Source organism: Laccaria bicolor, genomic scaffold, assembly GCF_000143565.1.
Source record: "Laccaria bicolor S238N-H82 LACBIscaffold_14 genomic scaffold, whole genome shotgun sequence".
Lineage (NCBI taxonomy): Eukaryota > Fungi > Basidiomycota > Agaricomycetes > Agaricales > Hydnangiaceae > Laccaria > Laccaria bicolor.
Genome location: NW_001889885.1, coordinates 903151 through 918413, shown reverse-complemented (window position 1 = coordinate 918413; position 15263 = coordinate 903151). Strand labels below are relative to the sequence as shown.

Here is a 15263-nt window from a genome sequence, read left to right as displayed (position 1 = left end):
GAGAGAGTGGAGGGGTGGTGCTGCTGGGCCCTCGTCGCCGTTCCGCGTTGGCGTTGGCGGTGGTGGGCGCTGTCGCATATCGTTGTTGTTGTCGCACGTCGTTGTCGTTGTCGTGTGTCGTTGTTGTCGTTGTTGTCGCGTCGTTGTTGTCGCGTGTCGTCGTTCTCGCACGTCGTCGTCATCCTCGCACGTCGTCGTTGTCGTCGTGTGTCGTCGTTGTTGTCACGTGCCGCTGCTGGGCGCTCGTCGCCGTTCTGCGTTGGCATTGGCGGTGGTGGGCGCTCGTTCGTCGTTGTCGCGTTGATACGGATGAAACCATTTCACCCGTATAAAATTCAATTTTAACGATTTTACCAATAAAGGTCATCTCTAATAAATACACTACATACAATTGCAATGATACAAAGAGTCAATGCGCATACCCGGCGCAGTTGACTAAAGATGCAAATGCGTGGAATCTGAAAATAGGACAAAGGCTTTGGAACTGGCAGCAGTACGCGTCGTGACATTATACTTGGATCCTATCTAAGATTCACCTACCATGAAATAGAGCACAAGAGGTTCTAGAGTAAACACCCAATGCAGGGAGAAGAATTGCATTACTACTAAAGGGTTTAGAAACACATAATGGATTTATTGTGAAAACTCGTGCTTATACAAGAAATACAGAAAAGATGACATAGACGCTTAAACGGCATGTCTGAAACATTGAAAGACTAAACTACACCTAGGTAGTAAACGTACGAAGACTTAGTGTGGCTCACGGCCATTCAGAAAGTCATGTACGGCGATTCCCGCGTATGCATCAAAGACTGATGCATCTGAACGTCACAAGTACAAACATAAGAAAAAGACACATTCTATTATATGAAATATAATAAGAACCCCCTGACAATTAAGAAAGACATTTGAAAACACCTTCGGAGTGTCTCCCGACCTCCGTAATGAAAAGACGAGCCAAGACAAGGCATTTTAATTAAAAAACTCGGAAGCGACGGAAGGCCGAAGACTATTGGTAAACATGTACGCATGCGCATCAACACATCAGGAAACGTTAATCATTTTGTGATGTCATCTGTCAAACCGGTAAACCGGGCCATAGAAAGAAACACGCGAGATCATGCCAAGCTAAGAATAGCTACGTCGGCTAACTCCACGTACGCATCAAACACTGATGCGTTTGAAGATGAAAGACGCGACACTACAAAATCTGTAGTGTTCACAGAGATAGACTACAAAATATACCACACGTTCATTAAATTTCATATTTGTAATTCGGACCGAAGTATCCCGCATTAAAACACATGTAAAACGTAGATAGGGGTTCCTGGAGTATATAAGGAGCGTGCTGGCAGGTCAAAAGGCAAGCAATCGCCCCCCCGTTGACCAGCTAGTTGCACTCCAAGTAGGAACTTAGGAGGTGGACAGTTGTAATCAATTAAAGGAGATTACTTCGTGGTCAGAAAAGTACAGTGTGAACGAAGCCAGCGTGCTTGGGAGTCAACTTACTTGGAGACTTTTGAATAAGAGGTTTTTAAAAAAACACAGTATCATTTAGACGAGACAGCGTACTCGTACCCCTGGTTTTGGAGCGTAGTGACATAATAAAAACTCACGGGAGTCATAAAAGTCAATTGAAGTCGTGTTTTGTGTTAATAAAAGAAACTGTGATCAAAGAACTTTGCATTTAAGAGACCAAGTTCCCAGAAAGACATACTTTGTTCTATTGAACTATTCTAAACCACACTTTATAATAAAAACCCGTTTTGAGACAAAATCTCTTGAGACTTAAACCTAAGAAGACAAAAGTGGTATTTCTTAATACCAAAGGCCCTCGAACTTGTGCACTGAGATTGTGATAGTGTGTGTGTGTGTGTGTGTGTGTTAGTGTTTAGGTGTTTAGGGTTTTCCCGACGCGCTTGATCATTGTTCGCGTGTTTCGCACTTTCACGGTCATCCCCGTGCAACGCGTATCAGCGTATCGTCGTGCTGGTGTGTCGTCGTCGTCGCGTGTCGTCGTCGTCGTTGTGTGTCGTCGTCGTCGTCACGTGTCGTCGTCGTGTGTCGTCATTGTCGCGTCGTCATTGTTGCGTGTCGTCGTGCTCGCGTGTCATCATTGTCGTCGTTCTCGCACGTCGTTGACCTTGCACATCATTGTCGCGTGCCGCTGGCACCTGTCGTGGTGAGAACTGGGCATTGGGGTGGTGGGCATATGTACCCTTGGCCCATGACGTTGCCACGTCATGGGCGTTGTCCCTCGTTCTTGACCCGTCATTCTGCGTTGGCGTGGGCGTTGTTGGCGTGGGCATGGGCGTTGTTGGCGTCGGCGGTGTTAGAGGACAGTGGTGGTGGTGGAAGGGAAAGGGATGGTCACGGATGTGTGACCATGCTGCAAACAGGATACGTGACGATATGGCACACCCTCAAGTAGTCACGTGATCTCACCCCGCAGACTGAACAAAATCATGAATCCTTATTGCAGCTATCACTACCTATACTAATATCTATAACATTACCTTTCTGTTCATTGATCAATAGAATTATAAGTCTGTATAGTGTATTTCGCTTTTTTTGTAGTATTAATAATAATAAGTAATAAGCAATAATGCACTGGAATCACTGGAATCCACTGGACTCCAGTGGATTCTGACTGGACTCATAGTCCACTGGACTGGGACTGGACTCAGAAAAGTGGCTTGTAGTCCAGTGAGAGTCCAGTGGACTGGGAATTGTGCAAGCCAATTTGGCCTGACAAATGGGCCACTGGAATCCACTGGACTCCACTGGAATCCACATGGATTATGTGGGGGATGGTAAAGACCTCACTATATAGTATCATTTCTAAAGAGTCCAAATCCTGCAATTATGACACCACCACTGCCACCCATAGTATTAGAAGGGGCCGGTTTCGCTGCTGCTGCCTTTGCTGTCTTTTCCACCTTTGCCACCTGTGCTTCTTGAAGAAAACACTGTGAATGAATTAAACTCACTACCTCCTCTGGGATCCCTTCAGACCTGTCCAGTATGATGTATATCAGGCAGGCGTCCCTTTAGGATATTTTGTAGACCACTCAAGCTTGCATAGAGTACTAGGGGACAGTTAGACAGATGATAACGGTGACGCCGAAGCTGGTTGAGAAGATGGAGGTGGCGGTAGGGTGCAGCGTCAGTCACATAACAACATTAGGGAGGGGTACTAACATTGATGCTGTTCAAGGACATGAGGCAGCAGCACAACATCCATGGTGGTCAAGGAGGCAAGCATAGTGGTGGTAAGTATAGGGAGAGCGACAGGTTGTTTCAGAATGTGAAGACATCACAAGTTAGTTTAGGGCAGGCTTGTTGGACTTAGAAACAATGGAAATGTGATGAAGAGCATGTATGAGAGCATATCAGAGCAATATCAGAGTGTTTTGTATGTGTGGTGAGGCTGGTGACCATATCGGGCCAAGACTGATCAGTTTTGGTTAACTCATCATGGCTGAATTAAGTTGATGGACTTGATCTCACACTATCTCACACAATCTGGCTCGAGGCATTTTTCACTGGGAATCAGCCCTCAATGAGGATATATGTATACAAGAATACTGTATACATGGATATATGAATACAAAGATACACATATACATGGATACATGAATACATGAATATGTGTATATGTAGATAAAAGGATAAAAGGATACAAGAATATGTGTATATGTGAATACCAGGATATGTGTATGCATGGATACAAGGATACATGTATATGCTGATACATGAATACATGAATACAAGGATATTTGATACATGTATACATGGATACCTGAATAGAAGGATACAAGAATATGCATATATGTGGATACATAAATACAAGAAAATATGAAAATAGATCTTGAATTGATTTACAATACTTGACATATGGCTCCATATATGCATCTGCTTCTACATCTGAAGTAGAAAATGAACAAATGATATTGATTGAGGTGAAAAGATGATAGAAGCTGTCAAATAGTTGGTGCTCCTTGTCAATACTTATCACTCCCCCACCTATTCCTACTGGACTCCAGGACTCCAGTAGGATTCCTACTGGATTCCTACCGGATTTTGACAAAATTTCCAAAAAGGCATTTTCACATATTTCTCCATTCCCCCTCCTACTGGACTCCTACTGGACTCCTACTGGACTCCTACTGGACTCCTACTGGACTCCAACTGGACTTAAACAAATTAGATGAAATGCTCCACACATTGAAGTCCTACTGGATTCCTACTGGATTTCTACTGGATTCCCACTGGAATATCAACTTCAATGTATTACCAAGTCAGAACTTCAAATTTCTATTCAAAATTCACATTTAAACAAATGTTGTATTGTGAAATGACAACTAAATACAGAAAGATATTTTACTAATGTAATGAGGGAGGGGGAGGGAGTGATGGAGTGATGGAGGGAGTGGTGGAGGGAGAGAGCTATGGAAGGAGGGGAAGTGAGTGAAGTGAAATGATGGAGGGGGGAGGGGGTGAGAGAGGTGGAGAGAGGAAGAGAGGGAGGGAGGGAGGAAGAGAGTGAGGGAGGGAGGAAGAGAGGGAGGGAGAGAAGGATGGTGGGAGAGAGAGAGGGAGGGAGAGAGGGAGGGAGGGAGAGAGGGGAACAGAGAGAAGGAGACAGGGAGGAGAGATACACTGAGTCGTCGTTTGGGTTTGCTGGGTGTTTTTCGTGGGCGGCGGTTGTCGTTTGGGTTTGGTGGGTGTTTTTCGTGGGCGGCGGTCGTTGTTTGCATGGGCGGCGGATGTTGTTTGTGGGCGCTAGGCATTTTTCGTGGGCGGCGGATGTTGTTTGGGTGTGCTGGGTGCTTTTCGTGGGTGGCGCTTGTCGTTTGCATGGGCGGCGGCTGTCGTTCATGGGCGCTGGGCATTTTTCGTGGGCGGCGGTTGTCGTTTTCGTGGGTGGCGGGTGTCGTTTGTGGTGGTGGGTGTTACGGTCGTCGTTGGCGGGTGGGAGCGGGTCGCTGTCCCTCGTCTTTCTTGTTTGTCATGTCGGCGGGCGCTCGTGGTTCGTGGGTGGTTGTCGTGTCCGTGAGTGGGGTCGTCGTTGCGTGCCGTGGTCGTTTGTTGTCGTCAGCTGTCGTGGCCGTCGTTGTTGTCGTGGTCGCGTGTTGTCGTCGTCCGTTGTGGTCGTGGTGGGCGACGTGTTCGTGGTGGGTGAGCAAGAGGGTGGTGATGGTGGTGTTGTCGAGTGTTGTTGGGTTTGGGCAAAATTCCCACTTGCAAAATTCGCCGACGTCCTTTCTAGGAAGGAGGTCAGTACGTTGGTATATAGAGCATATAATACTGACCTATAATAATGCCTTCCTAGTGTAACTGGTAAAGTGCTCGTCTCTATAGTATTGTCCTTATGTCCATAAGGTCGAGAGTTCAATTCTGTCAGGTTGCGCTTTTTTATTATATTATATAATAACAACAACAGTGACAAACTGCTGGTCCTACTGGGCTCCCTGTCCCCGGAAATTCCTACTGGACTCCTACTGGACTCCTTGTACTGGACTCCTACTGGACTCATTCCTTAAAAATCCAGTAGAATTCCACAATTCCTGGTGATTTGGGTTCAGTCCGGTAGGAATTTACTAGGACTCCACTAGGACTAGGATACAAAATTTGTATGGTGATCAGCCAACATAAAATGTGTCCCAGTCCTAGTCCAGTCCGGTAGGATTCCGGGAATCCAGTAGGAGTCCAGTAGGAATAGGTGGGGGAGAGTAAAGAGCTCCTCCTTGTTACCTTTGTTCCACCAAAGCCCAGGAAGTACATGAGGCAAAATGACTGTAAATAGGACAAGATATACATCAGCTTTGAGTTTACCATGGCTGGCTTCTCCAAGGTTTGTAAAAGGTCTTGCTACCCAAGTTGGAAGTGCCACCTCTTGTATACACAGACAAATTGCCCTCAATTCTTCATCAGTTAAATTAAAAGCATTGTCATATTCAATATCCTTATAATCTGGATCTTCTTCATCATCTGAATCATTGTCAAGTTGCAAGTCAGAGTGCTTTTGAGGAGGAGTTGGAGTGTCTTCATTACCACTGAAATCATCAAACATCACTGAGTCAAGTCTCTCTGTGAGTCCTGTTGTAGCAACGGAAACAATCAAGGAAATGGGAGGTTATATGATGTACTGGCACAATGCATCACAGTCTTGACCATGACTCTCACGAATGGGTTCTGATTTCTGCTCAGCCCCAGGTAAGCACCATTATTCACACTTACTTTCTTCTATGTTCAACAATTGTTGCAGCTACTTCTGTGAATGCAGAGCGAGCATTCTCCACTGGTCGCTGTCAGATCAATTTCACCCAGCACAATATCAACTCTCAAACATTCAGAGCAGAAATGGCTCTCAGATCCTGGATTAAATCCCCCCTCTACCCAGGCTTCAATAAAGTCATGCAAATGATTGAAAAAAAGATGGACAATGATTTCTTTTCCTCTTGAATAGCTTTTTGTAACACTTTATGTCACCAAAATTGTTCTTTCAATACCCCTACCTAAATATCAACTGTTCTCAAAGGCATTCTCTGAAACTGAGGATAAATACTCTCAAGATGGCCAAGGCATGCTAATACACACCCCAAAACACACTCTGTGATCAAAGCTCAGTTACAGCAGCATTATATGAGGGGAAAGACCTCAAATTATCATATATGACTGACTTTTGTTTCAATCTGAATTCTTCTGAATTTTCGCTTCATAACACAATTCTTTTGTAAAGAATGGATGAGAAATGAATGAGATACACCCATGTATATAACCATGAAGCTATGTCCCCAGCCACTCAAGCCATTTCACCCATGGATATATCCGTACTGTGCCTTATCTGATCCATGGGTGGGAAAATCTGTGGATCAGGTACAGTTAATACCCAGGTGTATCCATGACAGTCCCTATATTTATGTATCCATGTATACACATATTCTTGTATCCTTGTATTCATGTATCCATGTATTCATGTATCCATGAATACACATATCCTTGTATTCACATATACAGGATATATCATAGACAAATGTTACCTGCTGGTAACCCACTGGTAATGTGACCAGTCTAAATACTTAAATCCTTGGCATATATTCCATTTTCAAGGGAAAAGTGGGAGCTGCAATAGTGGTTTCCACCTTCAGGATGTGCCTTTTCCTCAATCAGGGTCACCTCAATTGAACAGATGAGGGGGGTCCACAGGAAGTGAACGGAGAGGGGGGCTGAGGTGCAAACAACCCAGTTGGGAGTTCAGGGATGCCTGAGGGTGAGAGCAGACTGTTGATCTCAAAGAGGAGGGGGGGGGACAGGGATCAGAGGGGAACAGGGAGAGAGGGGAAAAAACAGATTCATTTCTGTGACACTATCTACGCTATCGAGGACTCCATGAACACGGATTGCAGGAGAGAGGTTACTGCCGCGTGACGGAGGTGACGGCGCGCGAGGGTTTCCAGCCCCCACGTGATGTAACCTGGTCACATCTGGTCACGTAACCAGGCGCGATACACACATATTTGTGTGGTATGTTTCCTTTTTTCAAATTCTCACCAATTAACTTACAACAAAGAAAATCAGCCTCTCAAGAAAATCAGAGGTGCTTCCAAGATAACCGTATCGGCCGCGACCAAGTTGATATGTAGTTCACCTGCTCGCATGCTCCATCAATGCGGCAGATGCTCCCATGTAATCAGTGGCCCAGCCCTACGTCCAGTGATGAGAAGAAGAAGGAAGAAAGAATGGACAATGTCGTTTTGGAGAAATGAGGCTTGGACACACAGTGAAAGGGGCCAATACTTCTCGCGACCACCTAAAAAAGATGCAAGGTCACGCCTGCAGAATGCTGGGTTCATGTTTCACTTTCATATTCGAGAATCCAAGGATGAGGCCCAGAAGTGCAGCAAAGCGTGAATTCGCTCAATGCTGTGACGATGAGCCATAGATCAAGCTGTCGACCACCATTTCTGGAGAGAAAATTGTCAGAACAGAACTTGACCTCATCCCAAATCCATGGATCCTCGTATACAGAGATCCACCTATGCACATATCCAGACATTCACGCATGCTAACAACCTCGATCAAGCGAGCTGAGTAGTGTTTAAAGGTTCAGTCCATAGGACCGCAAAAAACCGGTGGACCGAACTGAACTGGACCATGGTCCGGTCTTTTTTTCAGTTGCAGTTGCCCCAATTTGGGGTTGGTCCGGTTGCCGGTTGCCTCATTTCGGAAATCTTTTAAAACTGTTCAGAGACCGTCTTTAATCGGTTGCAACCGGTTAAACGGTCACGTGCGTTACATATCCTTGTAACCACGTTTATTGCCTTTTATTGGGTTTTTGTTTCATCAAAAACGGTTAAGAATTGAGAAAGATATAACCAAATCCATATTTTACCTGAGTCTCTACGAGATGTAATTTGGTTTCAGTCATAGCTATGTCAAATCTTCATTAAATCTCTTGAAAATTGGTAGAATGATGAGTATTTATATGCTTTACTATTTTATATAACCCGTTTATTTTTCAGAGTAATAATGGTTGAGATACAAATGGTTTATATTGGTATAATAAATTATACGCAAAAAAACCGGTCTGGATCGGTCTGAACCGGTATCATGGACCGCAAAAGACCGGTTCTAGGTGGTTCGGTTCGGTTCCCTCAATATCTGGGTCGGTCCTGGACCGGTTGCGGTCCATGGTTGCGCGTTTTTGGGGCAAAAAACCGGACTGAACTGAACCTTTAAACACTAGAGCTGAGAACTCTCTGTGTGGACATGACTCGGAGATTTGAGTGCTATTGGCTTGGGCATCGTTTCATGCTAATCTGATCAAAATGTAACCACAGGCTTCGTCTGTCATATCCTATGCACCCTATCTTGCGCCTGCACCTCTATCTGTGAGTTTTGTATACCGGTCAGTGCTTACACACTCTCTATAAATGAAATGCGTACCTAATCCTGGTCATGAAAGATAACCGTATCGGCTGCAACCAAGTTGATACCTAGTCTACCCGCTTGCATGCCCCATCACTGTGGCAGATGCTCCCATGTAATCAGAGGCCCAGTCCTACATCCAGTGATGAGATGAAGAAGGAAGAAAAAATGGAGGAAGAAACTGACCATTGTGTTGTTTCAGAGGAATGAGGCCAAAACACACTGAAAGGGGCCAATACATCTCAGTCACCTAAACAAGATGCGAGGTCGCGCCTGCAGAATGCTGGGTTCATGTTTCATGTTCATCTTAGAGGGAAGGTGAATACTTACAAGGTTCATACAATGAACTTCGAGTTGAGCATGACATCATGACGGTCACTCCTTCACTGGCATGCCCCTGAAGGATGAGCGGACTTCCTATACAAACGTCGGGGCAATGAGGAATTGGTGCCATGGAGCTCAGAACCCAGTCCATGGAAGCGAACGATTGAGCCCTTGAAGCGAAATTGGCACGATGGAGTATCTGGAGTGACTATCAAGTAGATGGAACGTGAATAAGAACCCAGACGGAAACCCATCCAATCCTGCAGTGGATACTGCAGGCCAATCTTCAAAAACTGTGGAATCAGATGTTTGGCCCCACTCGCCTTTCTCAGAATCCATGGCTTGACCTTGTTGGGAGAAAGACTAAAAATCATGAAAAGAAATATCCATGAATCCAGAGTTGGTCTAGCAACCATTTGAATAAGTAATGTTTGATTTGTCCGGCTCAGTCCCCAGGGAGCCCAAAGATTGATGATCAAGTCATCTGTAGATCCAGTCATCCATGGACTGCAATGCCAGTGAGAATTTACGCGGTGCCCACAAAGTTTTTTATCCCATTTGGTAAGACATTTGAGAATCCCAGGATGAGGCCAAAAGTGCAACAAAGCACGAATTCGCTCGGTGCTGTGACAATGAGCCTGTGAAGCTTGAATCCGTGTATTCAGGTATCTGTGTATCCGGTGATCCATGGTTCGAGATATCTGTGGACCCGGTGCCTAAAATTTTCAATCTTGGTTATGAGAATCGAAGGATGAGGCCATGAAGTGTAGGCTATAGCAAAGCGCGAATCCGCTTAGTGCTGCGATGAGCCGTGGATCAAGTTGTCGATGTGGTAATGCTAAAGAGTGAACAAAACATGTGTGACTCACTTCCCAGGCCAGTCATGTAACAATGTAATGTAGTAGTCAGCCAATCTAAGTATTATTCTATTCAACAACATTGTAAGACCTGTTCATCCACCTTCATGATCAACAATGGAGCATTATTGTTATACCCAAATTCTACCCTGCTACTGCTCTGTAGTTTCTCCCATCTCCGCGCGATCTGATAGGTCATGCTGTATGTGATATTCTGAATTTTCTCTGTCCATCCCCTGACTTGTGTTTCCTTCAGTGTCCATGACTGCGGTGTCTTATTCTAACTTCTAGAACCTGAAAAATCCATTGGCTGAGGCATTTGGCCATAGTGGGATTTCAGCAGACAAGAATCATAGCGGAAGTGGGCCCGATTGGTCTGGGAAGTACCATTTGCGGCTCCATCACCAGAGAGTGGCAGACTGTTCGCGAGGGCAGACCACTTTTTCTTCTTCCCCCGCCGACCTATTTTTGGATGATGTCAACATGTTCATCATCTTCCTCGCCGCAGCTGCTTGCCGTCCTAACTCCTCATTGAAACAATTGCGGAGCATCATGACTTCCTCCTTGGTGGAGATGAGGCGATCGGTGGTTGCGATGAAACGAGTCCAAGTAAGAAGTCTGCATTTATGGCCTGCCAATGTGCCCCTCTTCTGCTCTAAGCCTCTAACAACCCCAACTGACTTGCAGTGGGTTGATAGGCCTCCGTCGCAGACTCACCACCCGCAGCCTACTATCTACCTCCCTATCTACCCTGCCATCCTTTTTTCCTGACATCCAATTACCATTTGTTAGACATCGTGTAGATCTGCGTGATCATGATAAAATCATGAGAAGGAATGATCACCATTGAAAGAAATTCCAAGAAAACAACAAAAAACATGTCACGAAAAAAGAACTTATGACAGCCACTCAATATATGCTTGCTCATAGGGAAAGTGGTATAACAAATGAATTGATCAACTTGGTGGATTGTGGCACTATACATGTAATGTCTTACTTATTCAATTCATCAGCGCGAACTGCCAGCTGAGATCGAATCAAAAGTGGAGGGAGAAATTTGCTTCCTGAGGTGTGCAGCCTGGTGCCTCCCCCTGGTGGATGGCAGCACCCAGACTGGACCGCCTGAATTCAATGATAAAACATACTTTTCACCCTGAAAATGCTGCTCCATCCCCATGGCATACTCTTCCCAGGTTTCCAGTACACTGTTTTGGCAAAAATGTTGGACCTGCGACGTGCCAGTAATGCAGTGGATGTATAGGTCCCCAGTCTGCAGCCGTATGGTCACAGGGTGCGGCCGGATGGCATATAAGTGCGGTGTCACAATGTCATTAGGTGCACGAATTCTCACTCTGATGCGATTAACCCCTTTGATGATCCAAAAGCGGTCTGTACGCCCAAATGTGAGGTGTTGGACCTGGGCACGATTAGTTAAAATGACAGCAGATCCCACCAATAAGCCATCATACTTTTGACTTAGCCGCGCTGAAGACAACCGTGTTTGCATGCTATGGTAACTATCCAGAAGGCTGGACCTGTTGGCACTAAGTACAGACAAACAATGAAGATTAATGACATACGATTTTGAGCCGAATGACTGAGTTTTTCCGTTATTGGAGATTACTGAAAGCTGAGGGATATCAACTCCCAGGTCCCCCAGGTTGTTAAATCTATGTAGAGTGAAATCGTAGAAATAGATCCATCTGTAATGGGTAGCACATACCCCAAGGTATGGCCCACCGTTGACGAAGATGCACAATCTGTTGTTGATTTCTTCTTGTGCGTTGTTGAGGTCGGCCTGAAGACAAGATTAGAACAGTTGAGTTGTGGTCGTTGGGAATCACCTGGAGCCTGAGTGTGCAGAAATTGACAGGTTGTTGGAAATGGACTGAGGCGGTAGATCAGGTACCTCAGTCACTCTTACTTCTGGGTTGCTGCAGACTTGGGGGTCAACAAGAGGGTCACCCCTAAAAGAAAAGACTTGACGAAGCGTCTCAGGAAAAAAGAGTAAAACTTACTTGACAAGAGGGGTCGCAGCGTTAGAGCTTGTCTTGCTTTGATTTGCATGCTCAGTCTGGCTGTGACTTGTTAGCTTCGTCGCCCCCGCTAAATATAGAAGTTATGAGTTACATGCCAGCAACCGGACGAGTTTCCCAACTAGGAGCATGTGTCTCAACAGCAACAGTCCTGGTAGACCATTACATTAGATTCCTATCACAAGGGTCGCCACTTACTGATGTGCGATAATTTCAGACGTCAGAAAGGCAGATTTCCGTTTAAAACTTTGAGGAACGATAGGCATGACAGCAATAGTTTGATGGCCAGGGAGAGGAAAAGGAATCGTTAGTTTGAACTTATTTCTGCCTGGGATGAAGGGTTCATGATCTGACGTTGACGCAGCCATCGAATGACAAAGGGAAAATGAACAAGTTAAGGCAAAGTTAAGGAGCAGGCCCGGAAGAATTGCAGGAGAAGAGAGATGAAGACCAGTGAGGGAGAAGAGGACAATCAATGCCACTTCTGAGTGTACTTGTGAAAGCGCGAAGGGCATAGTTATATAGATTCTTTCCCTAACCCATTCTATTACCAGTGGCGCTTTGTTTCTGGTGGCATGAACCACTTCGACACCCAATCACGTGATTACTCACAAAGAAAAGTTGCACAAAGGGCCTTTCAAATGCGCTGAGCGCTGCCAGTGGGGTGGCAATCAAAGAGACAATCATAGGGAAAACTCATTAATGTATGGCTAGCAGACCCTCCCAGCTTACTACAACTCACCAAGATGACTCCACAACTTTTAATCAGCAAAGTTGCTTTGGCTTTCCTTCTTGTAGCATCCCTCTTCCTAGGAGCGCTACTTGCATACACAATACTTTGGGTGGGTGGCACAAGTCGAAGTGTAATTAACGATGTGAGTCCCACCATTTGATATCTTTACTAAAGCCTGGGGGAGCTGAAATGCCGAACCCAGCAACAAGCAGCCATAAAAAGACTGCGAAATCTCACCATGCTCTCTTTAATTGAACAAGCAGATCAAATTGACATTGAATACCAGAGGCTGGCAGCACGCGTGGATCACATCGCAAACAGGATGGATGAGGTAACAAAATCACTATTTAGCATAATTTGTCGACTGACGAACATTGCTTCAGATTAGGTGAATGTCAGTGACTTGGCTTTAGATTGCGAGATAGCTAGATAACACCGTTTGCAACATTGTATAGAACTTGATTATATTTCACCTGTAGACCGCTTCAGAGAGCCTTCCTCCAAAAGATGACACTTACCTTTGATAGTATAATGGTTCTCAGGCTGCAAGTTGTGGGAGTTAGGAGCTCACTTCACCCTACTAATTGGGTTGCTTGTACGGTATAAAGCATTCAACAACTAAGTAATGTCACCAACCCCACGCAAGGAACTCAATTGACTAAATGTCATTTGCTTTGTTTAAAAACTGCTGTACCTGGGAAGGAATTAAAGGCATCTTTCATGTATGAGATCAATAATATACTTATGAACGATGATATGTGCTTTTTGAGGATTGACTTCCGAAAGTCGCTGAACACCCTTGTGACAACCCTGCCCAGTGAGATGCTTTTCCCATTCATCCATGTTGATTAAATGAGGTGGGATATCGATGACATGACTGCCACCATCATTCATACCAATAATGTGTTGGTCCCAAGCTAGAAAAAAGGGATGTTATGATGTAGGTGGTTCCGAAGATTGGCTTGCCAGGCTCACCCTTTGGGATGTGCCCCAACCCGACTGTGACTTCTGACTGGGTTGGAATGTCAATGAATCAGTGTCCATCGAAATGGGGGATGGGCGAACCGGAGGTCCATCTGCAGTCGTGCTTCGATCAAGTGTAATATCCCCAGGGTGTAACTTGCACATGTGATACAAAACGACGCAACTGCAATGAGTATTGAGTTCACCTTGTCCAACTATCTCTTCTATGACAATTGTGTGAGGGGTTGAATCCAGGCTACCATCCATCTTAAATGGGTCTTTATCTACAAATGCCGGCAGATCTTTGTTATCCTGAGCAATAGATGACATGGCAGTCTAAAGACCGGTCAAAAACAAATAGGCCCACTAACATGGATTGACCGAGAGCTGTCTTCGTGAGCAGTTGATGAGACAGGTTGAGGCACGAGAATACTGCTGGCTTTTACACTTTTTGGCGCTTCGAAGGGTGTGACTTGAGGTCCAGTTGAATGATCACCAATATAGTTTCCAATTAGGTGGACATCACTGGAACCCAATGTCAAAGTGAAAAAAATCAAAAAAGAGATGCGTACTTGTCACTGACAACTTCGAAGGCATATTCTTTACCAGCATCCAGTTCTATGCAGGTGGAGAACTGCTCACTCTAGAGAAACATAAAGCACCTATAGCACTGGGCTCATCTGACACAAACCTTGTAAGGCGTCAACGCGCAGATAGGAACTACTTCGACCTCTTCTTGATCTTCTCTCTCAAAACAGAGTTGCATGACTGATCTTCCAGTGAGATCCTTAACATCAGGACCAAGTGCAAAATTCATGATTCTGAGATCCTTCGCAAAATAGACCGATTGCACTTCTCCTGCATGCAATCACATGGACCTACATCATTGAGAAACAATGCATCTTTTCGTTCTAAGAAAAACAACTCACCATACACCAGGCATCGTCCGGTATGGAAAAGTGAAGGATATAGGAGGGTGTGATGGATATAGGATGTTGAGGTTCAGAAACCTACGCTACGTTCTCTCTTTACTCCTATTTACTGACACCGTCTTTTACTTCCGTATATACAATTTTCTCGCTCCTTTCCGTACTTTGCACCTCAGTCGTTTACCCATACGTGTAACCGCCTGAGGTGTGTATTCCTTTACTTATATTTCTTCTGATACATTACTTACTTATCTCTACCTTAGCTCTTACTTACGGTCTTATCCCAACAGGTAGAGATTGACTTATACAGTCGTTTACCCATACGTGTAACCGCCTGAGCTCTTACTTACGGTCTTATCCCAACAGGTTATGGGCCCCGCTCGCTCCTAAATCTTCAGAAGAATACCGGTTACACACATATCCCCTATCGACCCAATACAAGACTTATTACCATGTCTGGAAGTCACAATACATCGATCCCTTTCTC

At 45.0% G+C, this 15263-nt stretch overlaps 5 protein-coding genes across 5 annotated transcripts; 2 read left to right on the top strand and 3 right to left on the bottom strand.

Moving 5' to 3' along the window:
- Window positions 1-5620: 5620 nt before the first annotated feature.
- Window positions 5621-6076, bottom strand: LACBIDRAFT_298701 (uncharacterized protein; the record flags this gene model as incomplete). Its single annotated transcript, XM_001881827.1, has 1 exon — window positions 5621-6076. One exon carries the CDS (start codon window positions 6074-6076, stop codon window positions 5621-5623), a length of 456 nt encoding a protein of 151 aa, XP_001881862.1.
- A 115-nt stretch (window positions 6077-6191) lies between these two features.
- Window positions 6192-6468, top strand: LACBIDRAFT_298700 (uncharacterized protein; the record flags this gene model as incomplete). The annotated part of the gene is made up of 2 exons (XM_001881959.1): window positions 6192-6219; window positions 6272-6468. The coding sequence occupies 2 exons, from the start codon at window positions 6192-6194 to the stop codon at window positions 6466-6468; spliced, it is 225 nt and encodes a 74-aa protein (XP_001881994.1).
- Window positions 6469-7266: 798 nt separating this feature from the next.
- LACBIDRAFT_298699 (uncharacterized protein) lies at window positions 7267-7434 on the top strand (the record flags this gene model as incomplete). Its single annotated transcript, XM_001881958.1, has 1 exon — window positions 7267-7434. The coding sequence occupies one exon, from the start codon at window positions 7267-7269 to the stop codon at window positions 7432-7434; it is 168 nt and encodes a 55-aa protein (XP_001881993.1).
- Window positions 7435-11039: 3605 nt separating this feature from the next.
- Window positions 11040-12417, bottom strand: LACBIDRAFT_327984 (uncharacterized protein; the record flags this gene model as incomplete). Its single annotated transcript, XM_001881826.1, has 8 exons — window positions 11040-11092; window positions 11261-11343; window positions 11467-11532; window positions 11696-11785; window positions 11839-11913; window positions 11960-12082; window positions 12134-12193; window positions 12350-12417. The coding sequence occupies 8 exons, from the start codon at window positions 12415-12417 to the stop codon at window positions 11040-11042; spliced, it is 618 nt and encodes a 205-aa protein (XP_001881861.1).
- Window positions 12418-13562: 1145 nt separating this feature from the next.
- LACBIDRAFT_298696 (uncharacterized protein) lies at window positions 13563-14664 on the bottom strand (the record flags this gene model as incomplete). The annotated part of the gene is made up of 7 exons (XM_001881825.1): window positions 13563-13578; window positions 13627-13801; window positions 13860-13896; window positions 13950-14159; window positions 14219-14372; window positions 14420-14490; window positions 14539-14664. The coding sequence occupies 7 exons, from the start codon at window positions 14662-14664 to the stop codon at window positions 13563-13565; spliced, it is 789 nt and encodes a 262-aa protein (XP_001881860.1).
- Window positions 14665-15263: the final 599 nt, after the last annotated feature.